The sequence below is a fragment of the Schistocerca piceifrons genome, chromosome 8 (genome assembly GCF_021461385.2).
Source record: "Schistocerca piceifrons isolate TAMUIC-IGC-003096 chromosome 8, iqSchPice1.1, whole genome shotgun sequence".
Taxonomy (NCBI): Eukaryota; Metazoa; Arthropoda; class Insecta; order Orthoptera; family Acrididae; genus Schistocerca; species Schistocerca piceifrons.
This window is the reverse complement of record NC_060145.1, coordinates 560,190-581,989: the sequence shown is the minus strand read 5'-3', so window position 1 is coordinate 581,989 and position 21,800 is coordinate 560,190. Positions and strand designations below refer to the sequence as shown.

At 40.4% G+C, this 21,800-nt stretch overlaps 1 protein-coding gene across 1 annotated transcript in view; it reads right to left on the bottom strand.

Annotated features, from left to right (window-relative positions):
- Positions 1 to 20,870, bottom strand: part of LOC124711965 — a 91,463-nt gene extending 70,593 nt beyond the window's left edge. Inside the window, exon 1 of the mRNA XM_047242248.1 lies at positions 20,777 to 20,870. Within this exon, the coding sequence (XP_047098204.1) occupies positions 20,777 to 20,849 (73 nt within the window). The 5' untranslated portion in view covers positions 20,850 to 20,870. The remainder of the gene's footprint in view (positions 1 to 20,776) is intronic.
- Positions 20,871 to 21,800: the final 930 nt, after the last annotated feature.

The following is a 21,800-nucleotide window of genomic DNA, read 5'->3' as shown; positions in this document are numbered from 1 at the left end:
TCCGACAGCCTCGACCATAGCTAGGAACATTCTAACTGATAATTATTCAAGTTGAGTAGGCGCGGCTCTCAGCCATTCTGCCAAGTCAACAATAATCTTAAGCTTTGTATAGAAATGTCATTAGCGAATCCTATCCTTAATAGGTAACTTCACATTCAGAAAAGAGCCCGGAAATAACTTGTTCAATTCATAACTAAAAGTGCCATTGTGATTTCTCAGAATTTTTGCAAAATAAATAATAATTTTCGTTAGTTTCATCTTTTTCTTACACTAACTAGCACTACTCCAGTACCAAAGTATCCCACTAGATACGTAAGAAATTTTGTGAATTCTTGTGTCATTTCCTTACAGCGGACGACTCCAGAAGATATTTATTGCTGTACGTTTTTCAGGCATTTCTCTTCAGAACGTTAGGAGCGTCTGTCTGACTTCTGTAGTAGTGTGGCGGTGGAAATTGCATCTTACAGGAGCCACAGGGTAAAGGGTACATCTCAGATTAACCTGTTGCACAGAATAGCACCCACATGCTCACAGAAAATGGCGACCCTGCCAGGATAGCTAAAATAGGTAACCTGCCAGAATAGGTAAAATAGGTAAGCTACCAGGATAGGAAAGTGTCAGGATAGTTAGGTGCAGCAGTGCACTTTGAAGAACTTTCTTTCATGTATTAAATAGCTGTTTGCAAAGACTGGGATCAGAACAGATACAGGTAGTGAAGAAAGCAAAATTGTAGGGAAAAGGGCGTGTGTTATTGTGTTGGAAAATTATGCATTTTCTTACGATTTTTGTGTAGCTGTTAGGGCATAGGATTTTCAGGTGATAGGCACAGACGCAGAGTGACGCAGAGACGCAGAGTGACGCAGCATCATATAAATTAGAATTAATAAATAACTTTTTTCTCCCTTTGCAAACGCACAGGTGGAGATTGGAGACTGTAGCAGAGGAGACAGAACATTAGCCGTGAAGTCACAATGTTGTTGTTGTTGTTGGTTCAACCAACTGGTAAGTGGTCATACAGTTTTGTAGATAGGGTTGTGGTGTGTTGAGCCGGCTGGAGTCGCCGTGCGGTTCTAGGCACTACAGTCTGGAACCGAGCGGCCGCTACGGTCGCAGGTTCGCATCCTGCCTCGGGCATGGGTGTGTGTGCTGTCCTTAGGTTACTTAGGCTTAATTAGTTCTAAGTTCTAGGCGACTGATGACCTCAGAAGTTTAGTCGCATAGTGCTCAGAGCCATTTGAACCATTTTGTGGTGTGTTGAAAGAATTACCATGTTAACGAGAGCACAAGCCAAAAGGTTACGTGAGAGACAGCAAGTAGACGAGATGGGGGAGAAGCAACCAGATAGACAGCAAGTAAATGAGCTTATTGAGAATAGGACAGAAGGTGAACCTGAGAATAGGACAGACGGTGAATCAGAGAATAGGACACTCGGGGAGCTGCAGAGTCAGCAGGCTCAGTTAGACTGGGATAAAATTGAGACAGATCAAATGGGAATCGAAGGGACGAGAACATCGAATTTCCAGAATATGATATTCCAGGTAAGGCACATTCTGAGCCAGAAATAGACAGCTCACGTAGGAAATGGCAAAGATTAGAAGCGAAACGAGCACAGGAAACACGTTCGTTTGTCGCATATTCAGGGACAGAATACGCGTCAATACAGTCAATGAACCGGCAGTTAGCTAACGTTCAAAGAGAAGTATATAGTGAGGAAGAGGGGGAACATTTAGAATACGTCGAACCTATCGTACACATTCTAAATATGCCCCAACAACAGACACATAATTTTGAATTTTGCGGAGTTACGAGCGCCACGAAAAGGTTCCGTAGCAGACGCAACTGTACCTGCAAACACAAGACATACACAACAGAGAGGGCAGAATGCGGAGTTGTTTGCGCCGCGTAATGGTTCAATTACAAACGCAACTATTCCTCAACACAGACAGCACGGGTTATTCCAGTTATCAAACTTAGAAACGCCACAGTATAGCCCAGTAAACGACGTAACTGACCGAGTAGAAAACAATAGATTGAGAATACATAATTGAGCAGAAGATAGTATTGCAGGACAGGACGCGATCGTGGAGGTGCTACAAAAAATGAACGCTGGTAGGACGAAACAGAATCAGGATATCAATACTATTAATACACAGATTACAAAACAGTATCAGGAATTGAAACAGGATAATCAGAACTTGAGACAAGAGACTAAGACACAGATCCAACAGGTTAAAATCCAGATGGAAGAAGGGATCGCCAGAATTGATCGTCAGATCACTCAGATAAACAAAGACGCGAAATAATCTAGAGAAAGAATTCAGGTACTGACACAAGGTCAGCAGCAATTAGGCACTGACGTGGACAAGGTCCAATTGGACATCGTAAACGTTGAAAGAAAGGTGGAACGTTTTACGAAAAAAGCCACTTGAACAGCAATACAAATTTTCGGAAGAACAAGCAATTCAAAGCAAGGCCGCAATGGTTGCACTGAAAAAATATGATCAGCGGATGAATAAAATAGAACTTAAAAACAAAGATCAGTTTGAAAAGCTTCGAATAGAGTTGATACAAACTATCGAAGAAAAGATCGAGACCGATTACACCTGTAGCGAAACAACTGAAACGTCAAGCATTAATTCAGTACACGAATACGCGCCGTCTAAGAAAGTTCAAGTAGAACCAAGGCTAGACTCGCGCAGAAATAGAAACAGAAACCCCGATTAAAGTAATACATGACATGCCACAGGACCAGGCACAGTATCTAGAAAAACGGAACACATACATTCAGCCGATACCAATCGAAAGACAGGCAACTGAACCAGTAAATCCAATGACACAACATAGTAGCAGCACAAGTACTATACCGCGAACGAACAACACTTTTGTTCACCAATGATACGACATGACGCGGATATGAGTCAGGAAATTGAGAATAGGCAGACAGACAGAAGATTACCAGAGAATAAACACGACGACACCAAGCAGTGGCAGATTATTTGAGTCCATGAATCAGCCAGAAACTGGATTTATGAGTAGATATGATACAGACCACTTCCTTACAGTTAGAAAATTTCAACATTTCAAGGAAGAAAGCGGTAGCTTGCATGCACGCACATTCGTCGATCGGTTTCAAGTAGTCTTACCAAACCACTGGAGCGTAGCTCACAAACTTGACTTCATTTGTGAACACATGTCAGGGACAGTAGCAGAGGTGATGCAAAAGATCGCGGCTACTTGTACGTCTTACCTACAGTTCATAACAGCATTTCTCCAAAGATATTGGTCCAACGAGGCGCAAAACAAAATTAAATACGAGTTACTTCAGATGACACCACATGAAAACTCAGGAAAGAAAAGCGTGGTAGAATTCTTTGATACAATGGACAAAAAGAATCAATGCCTAGACAAACCATACAGTAACGGAAGCTGATACGTCTGTGTAGAATGAAATTACCGGTAAAGTATCAACAGGCGACAGTAGGAAAAACTGAAAATACCGAAGAATTCAAAGAGGTTTTAAGGGAACTTGAATTTATGTTTAAAGAAGACGAGGTGAAAGAAAAAAGAAAGGAAAGGGAAAAGCAAAAGGAGAGGACTAGGAACGAATATTCCAATAATAATAATAATCGTAATCCTAACACCAATAATTTCAGGCAATTTAACAGACAAGGACAGTGGCACAATGGAGACAATTGGCATAGAAACGATAACCGGAATAATTGGTACCGAAATAGGAACGGTAATGGATACTCATACAGTGGCGGATATGGGTTTAGGAATCAAAATGCCAACGGTCGAGGGTACTTTGAAAGAGGTCACGATGTTATAAACAGCAACTGGCGACACCAGGGTGCGAATAACTACCGAGGAAATTATGGTCCACAAAGACAAGAACAACATAGCAAAGGGAAACCAGAAGTAGAAATTAGGCCACCAAATCCTGAAAAACGCAAAGATTGACGGGAAAATCCGGAAGAGGTTAGGCAAACTGACGTCCAGTCATTAAAACAATCAAAAAAGGACATTCATGTTTTGGAAGTAGCTAGATCAAAATTAGAAAAAAACTGAAAATAGCCAAAATTCAGACATGCAGGGACAGATACATTTGAATTACGCTACATAGCCTGGCAAAACAGCATAGAATGGGAAAATTCTGAAAGCGAGGATGAACTGCCACCACTCACGTGTATTAAAGAACTAAGCGATGAAGAACTGTTAACCTGACTTAGAAATATATTTGACGAGAAGCAAGTAAATGAACGCGATAAAACAGAGCAGAGTATCCTAGATAAAAACAGAACACAGACGCCACGAACACAAAAGACGTATAATGTACACATCATGGGTGACTATGAGGAGATAGAGAGAGAGAGTACATTCGGGAATGTTTGGAAATGAAGGAAAAGGAGAGACAGGAACTCGAAAACAGACGAAAAGAGGTAGATAGGTCGCAAACGGTTTTGCTCACCGAGTTAACACCAAAACAAACACAAACACTAAGGGAAGGTACAATTATCCACAGGTTAAGCTATGAATCTATAGCAGAGGATTTGATGCAAGAAAAGGAAATCCTAAAATCCACAATTATGCAACCCATATTAAAGATAAACATTGGTGAAATCACGACACAAGCAATCATAGATAGTGGGAGTCAAGTGACGGTTATATGAGAAAGCCTATTTGAAAGGTGCAATAGAGGGAAAGAATTACCGATTTTAAGGACAAAAAGGATAAGAGTTTTTGGAGCCTTAGGAAAAAATGCAACAGAGGTGAAATACGAAAAACGTCTTTCATTCAACTGCCAAGGTTAGGAGTTTGGAAACAATTTTATAATCGTACCAAAACTTACAGCTGATATGATAATCGGTGTAGATTTCATTAATGAACGTAAGGTTCACATTTGCATACCACAAGGCTGCGTAACAATAGATGATGTAATACTATGTTTTATTCAAACTTTGAACGATGAAAAAGAACAGGGAAAAGTAAAACAATTGGATTTAAGTCAAGAAGGGAATGAAATAGAGGAGGAGAGACACCCTAGTTATAAGTTTGAGGAAAACCTTGACCCACTCCCAACAAAAATAATAGAAGAAATTCATCAAGAAATTAGTAAGAAGATAGAGGAAATAGATGATATTTCGTTCCATGATAAAGAAATTTAGAATGCATACTGAGATCACATGCGGAGGTATTTGCACCAAAGACAGGTAGCATTAAAGATTATCAATACAAATTTGAAGTCAAAGACCATAAACCCTTTTTTGTACCACCTTATTCTACACCATATAGTTATCGAGAGCAAGTATTTCTCGAAATCAGAAAAATGTTGGATGATGACATAATTGAACCCGCCAAGTCACCATATAATTCACCCTTACACGTTGTAAGCAAGAAGGATGGGCGCATACGTTTGGTACTCGATTCAAGGCAAATAAGTACAATTATAATTTCGGAAACAGATAGACCAGAGAAATTGGAAGAGTTGATTCAGAAGTTTCATGGAGTACAGATTTTTTCATCCATCGATTTGGGTTCAAGTTTTTGGTCAATAGAATTAGAGCCTTCCCGTCGAAAACACACAGCCTTTATTGTCTTTGGTCGTTGCTACCAAGTCAAAGGTTTAACGTTTGGCCTCAAAATTTCGTCAGCTGCCTTTATTAGCGGTGTGAATTGTATACTGAATCGCGACGTACTTCAGAAAATTACTTGCTATGTGGACGACGTTCTTGTGGTGGAGGCAACTTGGGCAGAACATAATGATATAATGGATAATTTCCTACAAATTATGAAAAAACATGGGGTCACCGTCAACATAACTAAATCGCATTTTGCAAAATCAGAAATTAAATGTTTAGGACATAACATATCTGCAAAAGGTATAACGCCAGACGAGAAGAAGATAGACGCTATTCGTAATATTCCTACTCCCTACAACAAGAAAAGTCTAAGGGGATTCTTGGGGTTGATAAATTTTTACAAAAATTTTTAATGGATAGACACACTTGCAGCACCAGACTGTGTGAGCTGACAGGAAAAAACACACGCTGGATGTGGGATAAACAAGCAGATGAAGAATTTCATAAGTGAAGGAGGCATTGAGTAATGCTCCAATTTTATCACACCCAGATTTAAGTCAGGAGTTCTGTCTAGTAACTGATAGTGCAAAGACCGGGCTAGGGGCGGTACTGTTTCAACATATTGAGGAAAACTGTAAGAAAATACATAAAACAATAGCCTTTGCAAGTAGAGTACTATCGAAAGCAGAATAGAATTATTCTATAACATAATTAGAAGCTCCAGCCATAGTATGGGCATTTCAAAAATTACGACATTTTCTGTTTGGCAGAAAAACACAAGTATACACAGACCATAAAGCATTAGAGTCTTTAATCTCCTCCAAATTAACCCACGGACGTTTGGCAAGATGGATGCAAGTACTGCAGGAGTATGACTTTTCAATCAGATACATACCAGGACCTGAAAATATTCTGGCCGATGCATTGTCTCGTTCACCACAGAGAATGGCAGAGGACCAGAAAATCAACATTGAAGATGAAGAATGGACTATCCATTATCCAAAAAACGTACCATTCGAAAATTTTATCACAAATGCTTTAAAAAATTTATCTGACGAACAAAAGAAAGATCAGACCCTCCTCAAGATTAAACACCAACTTACCGATAACACCATCACAGAAATTAGAAAAAAGTTTCATAGTAAAAGATAATATCCTATTTTTCAAACGTAATAATGATACTGCACAATGGTTAGCATGCAGCCCTGCCGAACTTATTAATAAATACATTTGGTATACCCACTTTAGCACTGGTAATTTTGGACCCAAGAAAAGCTATCTAAAAATGAAACAAACAGTACACTTCCCAAATATGGAGCGATGTATTCGACGCGTTCTCAAAAGTTGTAAAAAATGCATACAGTCAAAACATGTGACATATCAGTCACGACACCCAATGTTTCCAATTATCACTGATAAATTAAGACAGATTGCTGCAATCGATATTTATGGTCCAATTCCATGAACAATGGAAGGCTTCACTTACGTATTTGTTGTAATTGAACAAGCATCAAAATACACTACACTTACACCCTTAAAGAAAGCCACTGGATTTACAATTAGCAAAGCACTTCAAAAGGACTTTATACAACAAGTTGGGAGAGTGAAAAGAATCACCTCAGACAATAGGCCCCCAATACAGATCAGTGCATTGGAAAAACACATTAGACAAATTAAAAATCAAACCCAACTTTATTTCCAAACATAAGCCAAGTGGAAATCCGGCCGCATATACCATGAAAGATTTGGGAACACTTTGTAGACTATTTTGTAGAAAGAACCATTGTACGTGGGACCTATATCTACGAGAATTCCAAGAAGTAATTAATGAGACACCACATAGTACCACGACTTATCCACCAATTACAGTATTAAAGAATATAGATCCACCAGAAAAAATAAAATAAATCATTAAATTTCCAATTATTCCCCGAAAGCAACATAGATAAATCGTCGCTTCTGGCCTACAAAACATTCGCTGAGCAACAATGAGACGTAAGATCACTCAAGACAAATCCGCCACAAAGAAACACTTCAACCGGGCCAAAAGGTATTCATAAAAACTCATTACCTTTCACACATGAATATGTATGAGGATATTGAAAGGGTAATGCAGTATGTAAAGGGGGACGAAAATCTAATAGACATGGGCGACTGGAATGCAGTTGTAGGGGAAGGAGTAGAAGAAAAGGTTACAGGAGAATATGGGCTTGGGACAGGGAATGAAAGAGCAGAAAGACTAATTGAGTTCTGTAACAAGTTTCAGCTAGTAATAGTGAATACCCTGTTCAAGAATCACAAGAGGTGGAGGTATACTTGGAAAAGGCCGGGAGATATGGAAAGATTTCAATTACATTACATCATGGTCAGACAGAGATTCCGAAATCAGATACTGGGTTGTAAGGCGTACCCAGGAGCAGATATAGTAGTGATATAGTAGTGATGAAGAGTAGGCTGAAGTTCAAGACATTAGTCAGGAAGAATCAATACGCAAAGAAGTGGGATACGGAAGTACTAAGGAATGACGAGATACGTTTGAAGTTATCTAACGCTATAGATACGGCAATAAGGAATGGCGCAGTAGGCAGTACACTTGAAGAGGAATGGACATCTCTAAAAAGGGCCATCACAGAAGTTGGGAAGGAAAACATAGGTACAAAGAAGGTAGCTGCAAAGAAACCATGGGTAACAGAAGAAATACTTCAGTTGATTGATGAAAGGAGGAAGTACAAACACGTTCCGAGAAAATCAGGAATACAGAAATACAAGTCGCTGAGGAATGAAGTAAATAGGAAGTGCAGGGAAGCTAAGACGAAATGGCTGCAGGAAAAATGTGAAGACATCGAAAAAGCTATGATTGTCGGAAGGACAGACTCAGCATACAGGAAAGTCAAAACAACCTTTGGTGACATTAAAAGCAACGGTGGTAACATTAAGAGTGCAACGGGAATTCCACTGTTAAATGCAGAGGAGAGAGCAGAGAGGTGGAAAGAATACATTGAAAGCCTCTATGAGGGTGAAGATTTGTCTGATGTGATAGAAGAAGAAACAGGAGTCGATTTAGAAGAGATATAGGATCCAGTATTAGAATCGGAATTTAAAAGAGCTTCGGAGGACTTATGGTCAAATAAAGCATAAGGGATAGATAACATTCCATCAGAATTTCTAAAATCATTGCGGGAAGTGGCAACAAAACGACTATTCACGTTGGTGTGTAGAATATATGAGTCTGGCGACATACCATCTGACTTTCGGAAAAGCATCATCCCCACAATTCCAAAGACGGCAAGAGCTGACATGTGCTAGAATTATCGCACAATCAGCTTAACAGCTCATGCATCGAAGCTGCTTACAAGAATAATATACAGAAGAATGGAAAAGAAAATTGAGAATGCGCTAGGTGACGATCAGTTTGGCTTTAGGAAAAGTAAAGGGACGAGAGAGGCAATTCTGACGTTACGGCTAATAATGGAAGCAGGGCTAAAGAAAAATCAAGACACTTTCATAGGATTTGTCGACCTGGAAAAAGCGTTCGACAATATAAAATGGTGCAAGCTGTTCGAGATTCTGAAAAAAGCAGGGGTAAGCTATAGGGAGAGACGGGTCATATACAATATGCACAACAACCAAGAGGGAATAATAAGAGTGGACTATCAAGAACGAAGTGCTCGTATTAAGAAGGGTGTAAGACAAGGCTGTAGCCTTTCGCCCCTACTCTTCAATCTGTACATCGAGGAAGCAATGATGGAAATAAAAGAAAGGTTCAGGAGTGGAATTAAAATACAAGGTGAAACGATATCAGTGATACGATTCGCTGATGACATTGCTATCCTGAGTGAAAGTGAAGAAGAGTTAAATGATCTGCTGAACGGAATGAACAGTCTAATGAGTACACAGTATGGTTTGAGAGTAAATCGAAGAAAGACGAAAGTCATGAAAAGTAGTAGAAATGAGAACAGCGAGAAACTTAACATCAGGATTGATGGTTACGAAGTCAATGAAGTTAAGGAATTCTGCTACCTCGGCAGTAAAATAACCAATGACGGACGGAGCAAAGAGGACATCAAAAGCAGACTCGCTATGGCAAAAAAGGCATTTCTGGCCAAGAGAAGTCTACTAATATCAAATACCGGCCTTAATTTGAGGAAGAAATTTCTGAGGATGTACGTCTGGAGTACAGCATTGTATGGTAGTGAAACATGGACTGTGGGAAAACCGGAGCAGAAGAGAATCGAAGCATTTGAGATGTGGTGCTATAGACGAATGTTGAAAATTAGGTGGACTGATAAGGTAAGGAATGAGGAGGTTCTACGCAGAATCAGAGAGGAAAGGAATACGTGGAAAACACTAATAAGGAGAAGGGACAGGATGATAGGACATCTGCTAAGACATGAGGGAATGACTTCCATGGTACTAGAGGGAGCTGTAGAGGGTAAAACTGTAGAGGAAGACAGAGACTGGAATACGTCAACCAAATAATTGAGGACATAGGTTGCAAGTGCTACTCTGAGATGAAGAGGTTAGCACAGGAAAGGAATTCGTGCCGGACCGCATCAAACCAGTCAGTAGACTGATGACCAAAAAAAACCTTTCACATAAGAGTCAAAATAAATGCAAAAAGTTTTTTGCAATCTGTAAAGGGCCAATGATAATTTCCAGGATCGCTCACGAAAATGCTGTAGAGATAACGAACCCAAACACAGATACAACTATTGGCATCTACCACTTGAGCCACCTAAAAGAATGTGAATGAAAGAAATGGTAAAAGAGAAGAAAGGGAAGCAGACAGAGGGGCAATCGCAAATCGTGTACTAACCACTAAATCAAAAAATAAATTAAGAATCTACAAAATAACACATTAATTAAAAGACAAAGAGACACAATACATACTAACAGTCTCTTGTAGTATCAAGTACACTACAACATGCACACAAACAATAAATGGTACACAGCAATTAAAAGAATGAAGAAGTGGTAGGCTATAAAAATGATAGATATATACTTTAATTAAATTATCATATGAGAAATAAATAATAATTTTCTTCATTTTTATAAGCATTGCATTGTATAGAGTCAAAATCTCTTGTTATTTATGTAAAAGAAAACATTTTAGCTGGGGGTGGTGGGATCACTCATGGCAAAATTCCTGCAGTAGTGGGTGTTAGAGCTGCACCTTTTTTAGATTGAAGTCAACTGATAGGTATACCTGCTTAATGGAAGTCTCTCTAACAAAGGAACCACAGTCGACAAAGCTTAGGTATCCGAGTAACGAGGGAACTAGTATATTTCATCAAAATATACAAGATATTAGAGATAAAGTTAGTGAACTGCTTGTAGATGTTGACTCTGAAATTATTGGTATATCTGGACACTTCTTAAATAAGGAGATAATTCAGAGGCTTGCTTTACCAGACTACAGGTTGGCTGGCAGCCTTTCTAGGAGCTCTTTGCGGTGTGGGGGAGTAGTCATGTACGTGAAAAATGGCATCCCATTTGAGTCAATTGATGTTTCAAAGTACTGCACTGAAAAGGTGTTTGAATGTTGTGCAGGTGTGATTAAATTTAGTGGAGCTAAACTTCTAACTGTTGTTATTTATAGATCCCCAGACTCCGATTTCACAACATTTTTGCTAAAGCTAGAATAGATTCTTGGTTCACTTTATAGGAAATACAAAAAGTTAGTTATATGTGGTGACATCAGTATTAATTGTATAAGTAATTGTGCAAGGAAAAGTATGCTGGTAGACCTCCTTAATTCATATAATCTTATGCAAACCGTATTCTTTCCAACGAAAGTGCAAGCGAACAGTAGAACAACCACAGACAACATTTTTGTTCATTCCTCATTACTAGAGGGGAATTCTGTTAGCAAAAAGGGTGAATGGCCTTTCAGATCATGAGGCTCAAATTTTAACTCTAAAAGATTTTTGTGCTGCAACACATGTTAAATCCAGTTGCTGTAGAGACCTTTGTAAACCTTATCAGGGAACAAGAGTGGCAAGATGTTTATAGTGCTGATACAGTAGATGATAAATATAATGCTTTTCTCAAGACTTTTCTCGTGCTCTTTGAAAGTTGCTTTCCGTTAGAACGTTTAAAACAGGGTACTAGCACAAACAGGCAGCCTGGGTGGCTGACTAGAGGGATAAGAATATCTTGTAGAACAAAGTGGCAATTATATCAAAACGTTAGAAACAGCCAAAATCTAAATGCAGCAGCCCAATACAAACAGTATTGTAAGGTGCTTCAAAATGTTATTAGGAAGGCAAAAAGTATGTGGTATGCAGATAGAACAGCTAAGTCTAAGGATAAAATTAAAACCATATGATCAGTCGTAAAGGAAGTGGCTGGTCTGCAGAGACAGGTCGTGGATATAGAATCAGTGCGTAGTAGGAACGTTCATGTTACTGATAAGTCGTGTATATGTACAATATTTAATAATGACTTTCTGAGTATAGCAGGTGAACTAAATAGAAACCTAGTCCAACAGGGAATCACATAGCGCACTTAGAAAAAAGTGTTCCGACACTGTCACCTGAAATGCTCCTTCATGATACTGACAAGAGAGAGATTGAGTTAGTAATTAAATCACTGAAGACCAAGAACTCTAATGGATATGATGGGGTATCTAGCAGAATACTGAAGTATTGTTCTATGTATGTTAGCCCAGTACTTAGCCATATCTGTAACTTTTCCTTTAGGAATGGTCAGTTTCCTGACCGATTAAACTACTCGGTAGTGTAGCCAATTTATAAAAAGGGAGACAGGGATAATGTTGACAATTTTAGACCTATTTCTATGCCATCGGTGTTTGGTACAGGTATGGAGAAGGTTGTATATACAAGACTATTGGAGCATTTAAATTCACATAATTTGCTGTCACATGTACAGTTTGGTTTTAGAAACGGTTTGACAGCTGAAAATGCTATATTCTCTTTTCTCTGTGAGGTTTTGGACGGATTAAATAAAAGGTTGCGAACGCTAGGTGTTTTCTTTGATTTAACGAAGGCTTTTGATTGTATTGACCACAAAATATTACTGCAGAAGTTGGACCATTATGGAGTAAGGGGAGTAGCTTATAATTGGTTCGCCTCTTACTTTAAGAACAGAAAGCAGAAGGGAATTCTCCGCAATAATGAGAGTGGTAGTGATGTTCAGTCCCAATGGGGCACTGTTAAGTGGGGCGTTCCCCAAGGGTCGGTGCTGGGGCCGATGCTGTTTCTTATTTATATAAATGATGTGCCTTCTAGTATTACAGGTGATTCAAAAATATTTCTGTTTGCTGATGACACCAGCTTGGTAGTGAAGGATCTTGTGTGTAATATTGAAACAGTATCAAATAATGTAGTTAATGAAATAAGTTTGTGCCTTGTAGAAAATAATTTGATGCTAAATCACAGTAAGACTCTTTTTTTAGAGTTTCTGACTCACAATTCAACAAGAACCGATATTTTAATCAGACAGAGTGGGCATATTATAAGCAAGACGGAACAGTTCAAGTTCCTAGGCGTTTGGATATATAGTAAGCTGTTGTGGAAAGTCCATGTTCAGGATCTTGTTCAGAAACTAAATGCTGCTTTCTTTACCATTAGAACGGTATCTGAAATAAGTGACAGTTCAACACGAAAAGTAGTCTACTTCGCATAGTTTCATACACTTATGTCGTAAGGTATTATTTTTTGGGGTAATTCTTCTGATTCAAAAATGGTATTTTTGGCTCAAAAATTGGCTGTTTGAGCTATATGTGGTGTAAGTTCGAAAACCTCTTGTCGACCCCTGTCCAACAGTCTGGGAATTCTGACATTGCCCTGACAGTATATATTTTCTTTATTGTCGTTGGCTGTTAGCAATATTAGCCTATTCGCAAGGGTTAGCAGCTTTCACTCAGTTAATACTAGGCAGAAATCAAATCTGGATGTGGAATGCACTTCCTTGACTCTTGTGCAGAAAGGAGTGCAGTATTCTGCTGCATCCATTTTCAATAAGCTACCACAAGAACTCAAAAATTATAACAGTAGCCCAAACTCTTTTAAGTCTAAACTGAAGAGTTTCCTCATGGCTCACTCCTTCTGTTGTGTCGAGGAGCTCCTGAAAGAGCTAAAAAATTCAGCGGGGAACTTAAGACTTATCGCCTGAATATGTTTTTTGTATTTCATTTTATCTGTTTCTTCTATTGTGTTATAATTCCATGTATTGACTCGTTCCATGACCATGGAGACTTCTCCTTAATTTGGTCCCATGGAACAATAAATAAATAAATAAATAAATAAATAAATTTTCTCTCCACATCAGAGGGACATTGCCACCAACACCAATCACCAACTCCCTTAACACCAAATGCTTCGAGATAGCAATGGAGAGGGTACAGACATGTTGAGAAAGCACTTAGGGCAATAACAACAACATGAAGACCAACGTCACACTGGAAATGCAGGTTGCAACCAGGTTGGATTTCAGGAGGACAACGCGCAGCATTGACATTTCATATGTCATGACACTGCTACACAACGGAAGAGCGTGGGGAGAATCGTCATACGCCGAGAAGACAATGAAGGTACAAAAAATTACTAAGAACTACAAACTCATCAAGTAACATTTGGAAAGACAGTCAGATCCTACAAATCCTATATCAGTCCTACATTAAAAATTCACATAATCCTAGCCCAAGAAGAACAGAAGAATGCAAGAAAGAAGAGAAGAACAGAAGATGCAAGATGAAGAATAGCAGAAGACAGCAAGATACCTTTCTCTCCTATCCTACAAAGCAAATTGCTACAAAAGTCTTTCCATGAACTTTGAGGCATGGAAACTACTACAACCACCTCTCCAAAAATAAACCTTGAATAGTCAAACAAATACAAGTGAACGGCAAACAGAATATTCAGTAGTACCAACCAACATTATCTAGAAATAAATTCAGCAAAATGAACAGTATTCTCCATACCACATCATCAAATTGCCATACCGAACCAGGTGTGAAGTACCAAGCTGTCACAGCACAATATTGGGTGATGATCATTGGTAGTCAACTACAATCATCGAACTGCCATACTGTCCCAGGTGTGACAGCAATAGAGTACCAAGACATCACTGTTTATCCAGTAAACCACAGTCATCATTATCAGGTAAAATTACAACTCTGTGATGACAATGTCAACAAGTAAGTCAGCATCGCATGGTAGAGTGCTTTTCTCATGAATTGTGACACCCATACAAATGAGTCGACGCCTTCCAGTATTTCAGTGAGGATCGTTGAGCACAGAAACTGACGCAGCACAAAACAAAACAAAAACAAAAAAACTAATAAAATACAAATGTAGAGTTAAGAAAATGATATATTTGTAAAAGTATTTTTTTCCTTTTTTGTAAAAGTCATTATTTTATCATATATGCAAAGCCCATAATTTCATAGAGACCTTAAAATATTATGTAAAGAAAATTAATTAGTATAAGTAGATAATCTCAAAATTCCCTGAAAAGTCAAGTTAGTTTTTTTGTATAAAAAAGGTTTTGTTTAGTAATAAGTTGAAAGACGATAGAATAAAGAAAAAATACTTCTTCAAACAGTGACACAAATAATGCCTAAATAAATCAAATAAAGTCACACAACAGAACTTTTGCAAACATACACGCGAAGCTTAACTAAAGAGAAGATGTAACCATACTAAAACATGATACACTGTGCACTAACGAGTTTAGAAAAATTAATATTGTAAAAACAATTTTTGGAAATGAAAAAGGAAAACAGAGACACGTACTGGCAACGACAAAGAATAACAACCATTGTAAAGTCTATATTTGCCTAACAACAAAACATAAATTTAAAAAATATTAGAAACAATAGCTATAAAGAAATCATTAGAAAAAATTGTTAAGAATGGCTGAGAAAAGTTTATTGGAAAATCTAAAAGAACAATTTTTTCCTGACTTTGTCAATGTTTTCCTCGGCATTGACAAACCCCAGACAAAAATTTCGTCAGAAGGAGGGAGGTATGAAAGACGTAGTGGTCTCCTGACCTTCATTGCTTACATATTCCGCCCTCACAATCATATTCCGCACATCAAGATGCATCATTCGAACCCAAACTCAATAAGGTATAGTCAGTGTTGTATGAATTCATGTAAACGATATGCAAATAACAATTAAGCACACCATGGTTGAAATACTCGAGACTGGCGTACACACATACATTCCAGACACTACGGTCACAGGAGATTTTAGTTTGGGAGACTCAAACCGCATGCCTGGGGGCCGGTCCCTTCAGAGGACGACACAGCCTATCTATGTCGGCCAGTGACCGCCCATAGAGCAGACAGCGTTTGCCCTAGTGAAAGGAAGAATGACCCCGTGTTCGGCTTAAAAGCAAATTCCACTACATTGTGTGGGAGCGCCCAGCCTACGCATTCTTTACAAATATAGCACACAGTTTCAGAGATTTTCACAGGGAGATAGCGAACGCCAAACGCCGATGCTACAGATTTCTGGATTGGTCGCCTTAAACGAAACGTCATTCTCCCGTTTTAGAAGAGCAATGCTGATTGGCAGACAATATTTCTGATGCCTTGAGCTCAAGGAGTAATGGAAGAGACCAAAAGATATAGCCCTTCACGTCTGGCATGGAGTGAGGCCGTTCCGTTGTCACTCTTGGAGTGAGAACACGTAATGAGAGCGTGCGCACTCGTACATGTACTCAAAGAGCGAGGACAAGTCTCTCCTCAGTACTTCACTGGGAGAGCACCTCTGTTGAGAGTGAATCGGAGTGCGACTATATATTGAGTCCTTGTGATGAAGCGTTGTTCACTGTGTTGGCCGCCACACTTATTGTGCAGTGTGAATGGACAGAGTTATAGTTAAACGCCTGCAAGCGAATTTTTGAGTGGCATCGCAGTGGACTGGTTATCTGAGCGGTGTACCACACCAATAGTTAGACTAGGGGCGAATAGGAGTCCTTGACTTCATCAAGGCGTAGGGAGAGTTTGATTGGCAAAGGTCAATCCAGATAGAACGAGAGTTACCTTATTTGTCAGCAGTGAGCGGCGCAGACAGCAGTCATTGCAGCTTACGGTATTGTGCGCTACAGCTCTTGCGAGCCTAATATTTCCTCCACAACAGTACACTTCATTGCATTTCACACACAACAGCCTCGACCGGAGCTAGCAACATTCTAACGGGTAATTATTCAAGTTGAGTAGGTGTAGCTCTCAGCCATTCTGCCAAGTCAACAACAAGTTGAAACTTTGTATAGATATTTCATTAGCGAATCCTACCCTTAATAGGTAACTTCACATTCAGAAAAGAGCCCGGAAATAACTTGTTGAGTTCATACCTAAAGTGCCACTGTGATTTCTCAGAATTTTTGCAAAATAAATAATAATTTCCGTTAGTTTCATGTTTTCCTTACACTAACTAGCACTACTCCAGTACCCACGTATCCCACTAGTTACGTAAGAAATTTTGTGAATTTTTGTGTCATAACCTTACAGCGGACGAATCCAGAAGATATTTATTGCTGTAAGTTTTTCAGGCATTTCTCTTTAGAACGATAGGAGCGTCTGTCTGACTTCTGTAGTAGTGTGCGGGTGGAAATTGCATCTTGCAGGAGCCACAGGGTAAAGGGTACATCTCAGATTAATTCGTTGTGCAGAATGACAGAATAGCACCCACACACTCACATCACACATCCATGCCTGAGACAGGATTCGAACCTACGGCAGTAGCAGCAGCGCGGTTCCGGACTGAAGCGCCTTGAACCTTACTTGCTCCTCAACCTTCAATTGTAATATGTATCGTAGCTGCGGATTAAATCTGGTGTCTGTTCTTTCAGATGCGTTCTAAAGATATTGTAAACTGTTGGCTTGCCACCGTGGTTGAAATACATTGTGAATCACAAAACTGTGCTATCGGAAACCGGCGCCGAGGCAACCGTGGAGCATCATGGGCTATAAATAACAGGGATGAGCGGCAATTAGGTAGGAACAGATGTCCAACTGTTGATCAACTGGCCACCCAGATAAACGCAGGAACTACTAACAGTGTGTCGCCCATTACTGCTCAGCGAACGTTGCTGTGTATGGACCTCTGCAGCAGAAGTCTGGTTCATGCAGATGCTGACAGCTGTTCATGGAGGGCGAAGGCTGGAATTTGCCCTCCAGTATCGCGATTCGACGTCCACTGAATGACGACAGGTGGCCTTTTCAGATGAATCACTTTTTATGCCCCTGTTGGACAGATGGCCATTGGCGCATACGGTGTGAAACATCTCAAAGTGAACAACCTAGAACAATCGTCAGAAGGCATTCCCTGGGTGATGTCATCAGTCTGGAAGGCAAAACGGATCAATACAAGCATCTATCCTTGTGGATCATGCCCACCCCTAGATGGGTTTGTTTTTCCTCGGCACTATGGAATCAACCAGCAGGACAGTGCAACGAGTCACACTGCTCACAGTGTACGTACGTGCTTTGAAGAGCAGCAGGATGAGCTCAGTGTACTCAGCTCGCCACCACACTCCTCGGATTTAAGCCCAGTCGGGAATCTGTGAAACTACCTCGATCGGGCTGTTCACGCCATGGATCCTCAACCGAGAAACCTAGCGAATCTTCTAGAACCACACTGACTTTTTTCCTGCATTTGTTGCAGCGGAGTTATTCAGGCTTTTGACAGACGGTCACATTAATGCGACTGGAGGGCGTATACCAATGATTTGGGGCATAATGTAAACTTGTCTGCTGGCCAGAATGGCCGAGCGGTTCTAGCCACTACAGACTGGAACCGCGTGACCGCTACGGTCGCAGGTTCGAATCCTGCTTCTGGCATGGCTATGTGTGATGTCCTTATGTTAGTTGGGTTTAAGTAGTTCTAAGTTCTAGGGGACTGATGACCTCAGAAGTTAAGACCCATAGTGCTCAGAGCCATTTGAACCATTTAAACTTGCCTCTGAACATGTTTCCGAATGAGTTAGCTGTCTACCGCCTCTTGAAGTCTATACTAAGTCAAACCAAAGTCCAATATTTTTAGATGATATATCCTATTGTGTGTGAAGTAACAGTCGATCCAGAGCAACAGAGAGTGTGAGATTCTCGACACCAGGACAAGGTGAATTCCGTTATCTTTGTTATATTATAAATGACACAAGCTTAGGGGTTGCCGATTCAAATACATACCTGTTGATCAGAATTAGAACAGCCTGCATTGGAATGATCGTATAGAAAATTTTATAGTGAACGTGAACAAAAAATTCCTTTTCATTAGCAGAACTCTTAAAAGTATTAGACTGGTGCATAAGTTAAAAAAATGGTTCAAATGGCTCTGAGCACTATGGGACTTAACATCCGAGGTCATCAGTCGCCTAGAACTTAGAACTAATTAAACCTAACTAACCTAAGGACATCACACACATCCATGCCCGAGGCAGGATTCGAACCTGCGACCGTAGCGGTCGCGCGGTTCCAGACTGTAGCGCCTAGAACCGCTCGGCCAGATGCATAAGTTAGTAACGTTTTCGGTTTGCGTGCTGGCATCCCAGTTGCTATGGGTTTATTTTTTGATTGTCATTTTTTATTTGTGGTTCACTGTTGCTGTATGCATTTACATACTGTAATATTGTCATTTAGAGATTGTGAGAGGAGCTGCGGACGCTAGAAAATGGAGTGCCAAGTGGAGAAATCGGAACATTTTCAACATATTCTTCTGTTTGAGATCAATAGAGCGGTAGCAGTAACGGAGACAGCCAGAAACATTTGCGCCGTGCATGGGGATAATGCCACTGGTCAGAGTGCAACAAGAAAAGGGTTTTCTCGTTTCAAGGAGGATCATTTTGACATTAGCGACTCTTCGCACTCAAGGGTTTGATAAAGACCCTTTAACCGCATTACTCCAAATCAGTGTACTCGCGAACTGGCAAAACTGATATACTGTGATCATTCCATCGCCAAGCGATAATTGCGTGCAATGGGGAAAGTTAAAAAATCGGGTGTGCATGTTCTACATACTCTAAGCCAAAATCACAAAAGTCAGCGGGTGAGCATGTGTGCATCTCTGCTTGCTCGTCATCAATTGCTACATGAACAACACCGGCGATCTCTGTCCTGTATCGTTACTGGTGGCGATAAATGGTGTCTCTATGCTAACATAAGGGAAGGAAAGAAATTGGTTGAGCCCAAGCAAAGCAGTAACTCCCTTGTACAGGTCTGCGCGCATCCACAAGAGAGAGTGTTGTGGCCCGGGTGGAACAGCAACGCTGTGGTGTACTGTGAATCGCTTCCCCGAGGTGTGACCGCCACTGCTGACATTTATTGTCAACAACTCAGACGTCTTTGCAGACTCAGTTCAAGAACAACGACCAGGAAGAGGGTGTGAAGTGATGCTGCAGCACGCTGACACCCGCCCACATTCTGCTAGACTGACAAAACACACTGTACAGCAGTTGATTTGGGAAGCCATTCCGCGCCCACCTTACTCAGCTGATCTTGCACCCTCAGATATTTAACTTTTCCGCTTTCTATCGAACAACCTTCAAGGAACAGGACGATTTCTTCGCCTCAAAAACACGTGCTTTGTACAATCGTGGAATCGAGTAGCCACCCCAGTATTGGCAGACTGTTGTAAATAATCAAGGAGAGTAAGTTATTGATAGTTAAATTTTTTATGTGTATTTGTTGCTTTATTGAACTTACGGAACTTACACAACAATCTAATATTTACGCCACCGTTGTTTCTACTCTTCTATGGTATTGCTCCGTAATATATGGTACTTATCCGGTAAAACTGATAAAAGACATCGAAAAAGTTCAAAGAAGAGCGGTTCATTTTACGTTATCTCGAAATACGGGACAGGGTGCGACGGATATGTTAGGCAAGTTGGAAAGGCAGTTTTTCAAACAAAAGCGCATTTCATTACTACTAAATCAACAACTTTCTCCTCCGAATGACAAGCTAGTTTGTCACGTCCCACTTAAAGAAGAAGGATAGGTCATCGCGAAAATAAATCACAGCACGGACATAAAGATTTAGCTGTTGGTTGTTTTCTACGTGCTATTCGAGGGTGGAATGCTTGGAGGTGCTTCATAGAGTTTGGATTTCAGAACAATTATGAAAACAGAGATTTAGGCTCCAACCAGACACAAAACACTGTAAAGCCATATGGTTATCGCTTTCATGTCCATGATTGCAGGACAGGCTCAATGGCAGCACTCACCATATTTATTCTTCATGGGATAGGCCAGGGCAGCCCCCCACATGACGTTGATCAGGAGAACCGCGAACTGCATGCTTCTGGCGATGCTGCTGCTGCTACTACGGCCGTTAGCAGAGTGGAAGCTGCGGTCGCGCCGCGGTGGTTTAAGTACTCGACTGAACCTCCCCCCACCACCCACCAGAGAGGCGGCGGCGCTGGGTGCACCTCGGCTGACGCCAGACTGCGTTTCAAGGCACTCCTTCCAACAGAGAGCTACCTCACCTTACTGGCAATCTTAGCAAGGTTTAAGTGACCTTACGAACACTTTTATTCATTAGGGACTTCTCGATCATATCAGAACACGGGGGACTTGTTCAGTACTTCGAAACATGTCTGGCAACGATTAACCGGTATACTGGAAATATCGATAGTTTGTATGACTGATATCGATATTTACACTCCACCATCTACATCACTACTCTTCAAACATGTGTGAGGTGCATGGCAGAGGTTACTTCCATCTCTAACATTCAATAGGGCTTCTTTCAGTTCCACCGTTCCAGTCGCCGGTACAGCGGGGAAAGAATGATTGCCTAACCACCTCTGTACACTCTGCACTTACTCTCAACTTGTCTGCTCAGTCCTTACGGGGGCGGTAAATGGGGGGCTACGGTACATCCTTAGATTCTTCATGTACAGCTGGCTCTTAAAACTTTTGCAAATAAACTTTCGCATGATATTTGTGCATATCATTGACTCTCTCCCATTCTGCCCTTCTTTGTGCACGTTGAGTATCTCCTGATAGTCCCATCTCGCATGGTTCCCATATGCTTAAGTAATAATCTAGGACACGAAATGCGGGTGATTTATAAGCAATGTCCTTGTAGACTTACTCAGACCAATGAACCGAAGTACGCCACCCGTTTTACGTACGACTTTCACTTACGTGGTCATTGCCATTTCGAATCACTACCAATCGTCACGCTCAAGTGTTTGTATAAGCTGACTGATTTGTGACTTACTAATACTGTAGTCATGGGATACT